The sequence below is a fragment of the Sinocyclocheilus rhinocerous genome, unplaced genomic scaffold, assembly GCF_001515625.1.
Source record: "Sinocyclocheilus rhinocerous isolate Xijiao unplaced genomic scaffold, SAMN03320098_v1.1 scaffold63, whole genome shotgun sequence".
NCBI classification, from domain to species: Eukaryota; Metazoa; Chordata; class Actinopteri; order Cypriniformes; family Cyprinidae; genus Sinocyclocheilus; species Sinocyclocheilus rhinocerous.
The window spans coordinates 1,157,603-1,163,663 of NW_015659563.1; the positions used below are offsets into that span (position 1 = coordinate 1,157,603).

Genomic DNA, 6,061 nt, shown 5'->3' on the forward strand with positions numbered 1-6,061 from the left:
GATGTGACGCTATGTGACATGATTTGACGACGCGGTGTAACCAAAACAAAATGAGCAGAGGGCAAACGTGGAGCAACGATGAGGTAAAGTGCCTTTTATGAGCTCCTTGTGAGTTTGCAGGTGGTGAAAATAAAATGTACATGCAAGAATGAGCGCGCTTAGTCCAGGAGACGGCATTAGGTGTGTTCGACTTAAAGTGGAGCTGAGCGGACAGATCGGATAATGGGTGCTTTGATATCATACATCCGCAAGCACCGCTGTAAGTCTAACGCAACTTTTCTTTGGGGTGTTCGGTGAGTTCCGTCACGATATATACGTCATTAAAGTCGACCAATCAGGTTGTGAACGTATCACTATGCCTTTAGATTCGCTGTCTTTAGGTTCGCTGTCAAAAATGTCAATGTGAACACTAAGCGGACCAGGACCAAATGTATCATTTTCCTTTTTGGTCCGGACCAAATGGACCGAACTACAAGTGTGAACACACCCTTTATGTTAAGATGGTGTCTTAGAACTAGTCTACTAGCAGTAAGCCAAGGGGTAATCAATCTTAGTTTTTGGTTTCAAAACAGAATAATCTACGTTTTTATATAACTGACTTAAAAAAAATTATGACCAGTCTTACATAAAAAAATAAAAAGATGACTAACTTGTAAGACTAGTCTAAGTGTTTTATGCAACCAACCCCATTTCTTTCGAGTCTGAGTCCAGGCCGAGACCTGAGTAGGTTGAGTCTTAGTCAAGACTCAAACCAGAAGAGAGTCTAAATGAATGTAAATATGCTGTATTGGGGGTGAACGGAGCCTGGTTTTGCTTCAATGTCACATGAATCTCTGTAGCTCTTGTCCAGAACTGCACAGACCACAAAACATATTCACAGTGTTGTAGTACTCAAGAACAGACTCTGTCTTGACTTGTTTCGAGTCAAAGGCAAAGTCCAAATGCTCCACAACAAGACCAAAACCATGAAAATCTTGGTCCTGGACTCAGAATCGAGTCCAATTTCGAGTATCACAACATTGCTTTAGAACAGGGCTACCCAATCCCGTTCCTGCAGATCGACCTACCTGCAGAGTTCAGTTCCAACCCTGATCCAACAAACCTGTCTGTAATTATCAGGTGCTGCAGTTCTTAATTAGCTCAGGTGTGTTTGATCAGGATTGGAGCTGAACTTTGCAGGAGGCAGATCTCCAGGAACAGGACTGGGTGGGTACCCCTGCTTTAGGATGTCAATTCTGTCAATCTTTTGGGCATCAAAAACTGTTAGCTGTCTATGTCTTTACCAGACATGACACATCCTGCAATGCTTCTTGTCTCCTTCACATTAGTCTTCACAGCTCATTTCTGTCCTTCAGGTATACCAGATTGTGGTGATCCGCTCAGGTAGTTACGACTGTGAGCGTGTAGCTATCGAGCGACGCTACTCAGACTTCCTCCACCTTCATCAGGAGCTCCTGCTGGACTTCAGCGAGGAAATGGAGGACATTGTGATGCCCAGGAAGAAAATGAGGGGCAACTTCTCAGAGGAGAACATCGGCGAGCGACGCGTAGCCCTCAGAGACTATCTTACTCAGCTCTACTCCCTCCGTTTTGTCCGAAAATCACAAGCGTTCCTAGCGTTCTTCACTCATAAGGAATTAAAGGCTGCATATGACCTCCTGCGTGGGGGCCGCTTTTCCCGGGCCCTTGAGGGCCTCCAGAAGGTGTTGGTACTTCAGGAAAAACTGTCTTCTCACAACCCTACTTTGGTGGTACCAACCCTGTGTGCCATACTGGTGTGCCAAAGGGATCTAGAAGACTTTGACGCAGCATTTCAAACTGGCAGAAGAGCTCTGCCCACAGTGAGACGCTACGAGCTCCGGCAGTATCAAGGGCCCCTGCTGGAGGCTCTTGTTGATTTGGGTTACAGTCTTGGGCTGCCTGTGGCGCAGTTACAGGATGAGCTGACCAGAATGCAAGACTCGCCAAATGGGCAGGTGTCAGAGATGTCTCTTAAAGAACTGGTGGTGCAAGAGTTTGTATAATCAGAAACAACTGCTATTTAGTTGTTAACTATAATCATTATTTGATCAAACCCCTAATCCAAAATTTCAAACTTCAGTTGTTCTGTGTGATCGGACTAATGATTCTCACCTGAAAGAAAATGCAAACAAATGAAAATCCCCACAGATTTACATTGAAGAAATCAGAATTTGATAGAGAGTTGGTGAGGGCTCTTTTGACTTGAACCAGAAAGAAACCACCCAATCACCCAGAACAACCGCATAGCATGTCCCATCCACATATCAGTACCCAAACACTGTAGGCATGAGGATAGTCTCCTTTGGCTTGGGCAAGTGTTCTGACTTGTTCTGTATTTATATTTTTATGAGCCATATTTCTTTTATCTCATATTTTATTTATGCTGCAAATCTTTTCCATTCATCTTGGATAATTGTGCAACAGTGAAATTAAATGTCACTCTGGCAAGTTATTCTGGATTGCTTTCACTGATTGTGAGCACTTTTAAGCCAGTGTGTTGTTATTGTTAACTAAATCTAAAAATATTAAAATTAGTTTTTGTTAACTGAAATATGATACATTTTGAAATATGATCAAAGCTGAATTAAAATAAATTATATTCTACAAAAACCTTAAACTTAAAAAAACTAATGAAAATGAGAAATAAACTGAAATAAAATAAAAGTTGAAGTAGGCTACTATGATCAATAAAACTAAATTGAAATAAAGATAAATTGAAGCTAAATAGAAATATAAAAAAAAGAATGAAAAAGACAAAAGCACATACAATTACTCAGACTAAAATGAAAACGAAAAATATAAAAAATTATATTATTAAAATAATAATATCAATAAATAATATAATAATACATAAATAAAATAACAAAGTTTCAAGCAGACTTAGCAGTTTTCACACCAAATGCTCTTATATGGAAACTTTGAACCACAGAGCTTCTCAGAATTCTTAAAAACGTAATTCCCTGATGCTCTTCTAAATAAATTATTTTGTTATTGTAATTGATATATTTACACTTTTGCAAAACATAGCATCCTACAAACTCACACTGAGTGGATTGGTATGATTCCCGCTTTGGGATTGAGAAATCCTGGTGTTCAAATCCCGGACGAGCCCCCAAATAATGGTTTGTCCATCAATATCAATATATGAATATATTTTTGTGTCAATACGTTATTTATTTATGTTTTAAATCTCCAAAACAGTCTTTCATTAAATCATGACATACTATGCTTGGGCACAATGACTGCCTTGTCTATTACTGTATGGTACCATACACATACATAATAGTCAAAGAACTGTGAGAGGAGTTTAAACAAAACTTCAAACAAAAACACAGATGTCCAAACTTTTTTTCATTTTGTGATAAAATTAGAATTACAACTTAATTACTTGTATGAAATATTTCATACTGTGCCAGAACAACAAACAACAAACATTTCTGCCTGTGTGTCTGTCCAACTCCAACATGATCTTATGAAACTCCAGGAAGCAGGTTCTTTCTGATGTGATGCACAGGTGTAAGTCACACTTGCTGCACTTGATTAGGATGATCCCTTTACAGCTGGGATCCTTGCATCTCCCTTTCTTCCCCATGACAGGCCAGTGGTCCGTTTTATCCAAGCGCACTTAATCAGACACACTGGGGCCCGCTGGCCTACTTTTCCTCGTCTCCGCCAGTGATAGAGGTTTCCTTTAAAAAACTGAATATTTATGGGCCTTGGATATATTCAATATAAATACCACATTTATGTACCAAGGTATTTACATTCAGTTTTGGGTAAGTTACTCTAAAAAAAGTAATGAATTACTAGCTACTAATTACATTCAACAATGTAATTAGATCACTGTACTAATTACTTTCTCTAACAAGTATTGCATTACAATACTTTTTATTTATGCAAATTGCATAAATTATTCTTGATGCGACCAAAGTATTGAAAGGGAGAAGTTTACTTAAAAAAAAAAATTTTTTTTTTACCTTAGATGTTAAATTTTGATGTTAAATCCACTATTGTTTTATATAGAATTGTTTTATAGTTTATACAGTATTTATTGCAATTACATCAGAAGTAACTTTTTTTAGAAATTACAAAACAATTAAGAGTAATCCCTTACTTTACTTTTTTCAAGGGAAAGTTACAATTAATTACTTCGCAATGCATTTCACCCCACACTGTTTACATTGTACTTAAAGGTACTATGGTATTACTATGGTACATGACCAAAAACATGATGGAAACCATAGTACTTTTTGTTTGATAAATAAACAAACAAATAAACACCACTGTGGTAGAAGTGGTAATGAGAAGGGGAAAAAAACTATGCATCGATTATACCAGTATATTGATATTTGAATATTTGAATGAAAGCAATAATTATGTTAGAATTATTAATATAAAAACAAATATAATAACTAAAATAATATAACTCATGCCACTAAAATCCCCAGTAAGAAAATACATTATAATTCCATTGTTTTCGACCTGCAATAGGCTATGCATTTAACTGCGTAACTGAGGCGATTTGAAAACAACATCTATTTAATTTACCAAAACTGCAGAACTTAATCGTTACTGTGGTGAAATACAGGAATATGTTTAGCGATGCACTTCGAGAAATAAAATCGTGTGTTGCCCCCATAGAGTTGCCCCCTATCGCATCACTGAACCATAGAGGGTTAATGTAGCTCATCAGACGTGAGTAATCAATAAATGTAAAAATAAATATAAAAAAATACAAAATAAATAAATAGTAAATAATACTATATTGAAGTATAATACATTATTAAACTGTTATTAAATAAATACAGTATTATATTACTGAATTTGTAACATAAAAGATGAAACTGGTCGATTTTTGTTGTGCGACTATTCGAGCCTTGCACATGTTGCGACAGCGCGTGCGCAGACTACACGCGGACAAGTATTTATTTTAGCTTCTTGTGCTACATGCAGCCCATATAACTGAAAGAAGAGCTCTTTATATCAGTTCATTCACATTAACACGCGTAGTTTAGCTCTTGTCTACAATGGCGAAGGACGGTGCAGCGAAACTGTCCAAAAATCTCCTGCGGATGAAGGTAAGAAGCTGTGACTCGCAGACATCAGCATCAGCTCGGATCCGCGTGGAATGCATTCCGAACAGGGAAATCATTTAGTGGAGGACTTTAGACTAAAACTTAAAAAAAAAAAACATCTTGATGTTTGAGTTGCGTGCTGCTGTGAGTGTCATGCTTTTGCTGAATGCAGTGTGTTGTATTTCAGGCGAGCATGTGTCTGATGCCCGCTTTCTTTCTCTCTCTCTGTGTGTGTGTGTGTGTGTGTGTGTGTGTGTAGTTCATGCAGAGAGGGTTGGACGCAGAGCTGAAGAAGCAGCTGGATGAGGAGGAGAAGAGGATCATCAGTGATGAACACTGGTTCCTGGACCTTCCTGAGCTCAAGGCCAAAGAGTGAGACCTGACTGACATCTCACTGATATCCTGTCCTCAGAAAACTATATTTGGACACATAATGTCTTAATGGCATTGTGTGACGTAACGAATATCTATGGAAGCCCATTTCCGCCACAAAAGGAAAAAAAACCCAAAAAACTTTATTTGGTAAACTATGACCATAAAAATGGTCGTAATTGACATTTCTCATTTTTATGAGATAAAAGGTCGAAACTATGACAAACAGATGTGATAATGACGTAAGTCGAAATTGGCAGAGAAAATTATGACATAATAAATATTGAAATTATAAGATGCATGTTTATGAGAGTCAAAACTATGACTAAGTTATACTTATTATGATGTAAAAAAAAATCGAAGTTGACTAAAATGTCGAAATAATTGACAATTTCTACTTTGTCATAATTTTGGCTTTCTCATAATTTATTTATTTTTATTTATTTTATTTAGTCATTTAGCAGACGCTTTTATCCAAAGCGACTTACAAATGAGGACAATAAAAGCAGTCAAAACTAACAAAAGAGCAACAATATATAAGTGCAAATGACTCGTTTAGCCTAACGCAGTACACGTAGCAAGGTGTGTGTGTG

The 6,061-nt window shown here is 37.2% G+C and overlaps 2 protein-coding genes across 2 annotated transcripts in view; both read left to right on the plus strand.

Annotated features, from left to right (window-relative positions):
- The first annotated feature begins 222 nt into the window (after positions 1-222).
- On the plus strand, positions 223-2,403 carry LOC107723948 (sorting nexin-20-like). Its single transcript, XM_016532678.1, has 4 exons — positions 223-293; positions 991-1,079; positions 1,178-1,206; positions 1,356-2,403. Exons 1-4 carry the CDS (start codon positions 223-225, stop codon positions 2,022-2,024), a joined length of 858 nt encoding a protein of 285 aa, XP_016388164.1. The 3' UTR covers positions 2,025-2,403.
- A 2,514-nt stretch (positions 2,404-4,917) lies between these two features.
- LOC107723979 (M-phase phosphoprotein 6-like) overlaps positions 4,918-6,061 on the plus strand; it is a 5,741-nt gene continuing 4,597 nt past the window's right edge. The window contains exons 1-2 of the mRNA XM_016532716.1: positions 4,918-5,099; positions 5,356-5,468. Coding sequence (XP_016388202.1) covers positions 5,049-5,099; positions 5,356-5,468 — 164 coding nt within the window. The 5' untranslated portion in view covers positions 4,918-5,048. The remainder of the gene's footprint in view (positions 5,100-5,355; positions 5,469-6,061) is intronic.

Coding starts and splice junctions, on each gene's coding strand:
- LOC107723948 (XM_016532678.1), top strand. CDS start 223: ATGGGTGCTTTGATATCATACATCCGCAAGCACCGCTGTAAGTCTAAC. Junction 1,080..1,177: donor CGACCTACCTGCAGAGTTCA/GTTCCAACCCTG, acceptor GCTGAACTTTGC/AGGAGGCAGATCTCCAGGAA. Junction 1,207..1,355: donor ATCTCCAGGAACAGGACTGG/GTGGGTACCCCT, acceptor TCTGTCCTTCAG/GTATACCAGATTGTGGTGAT.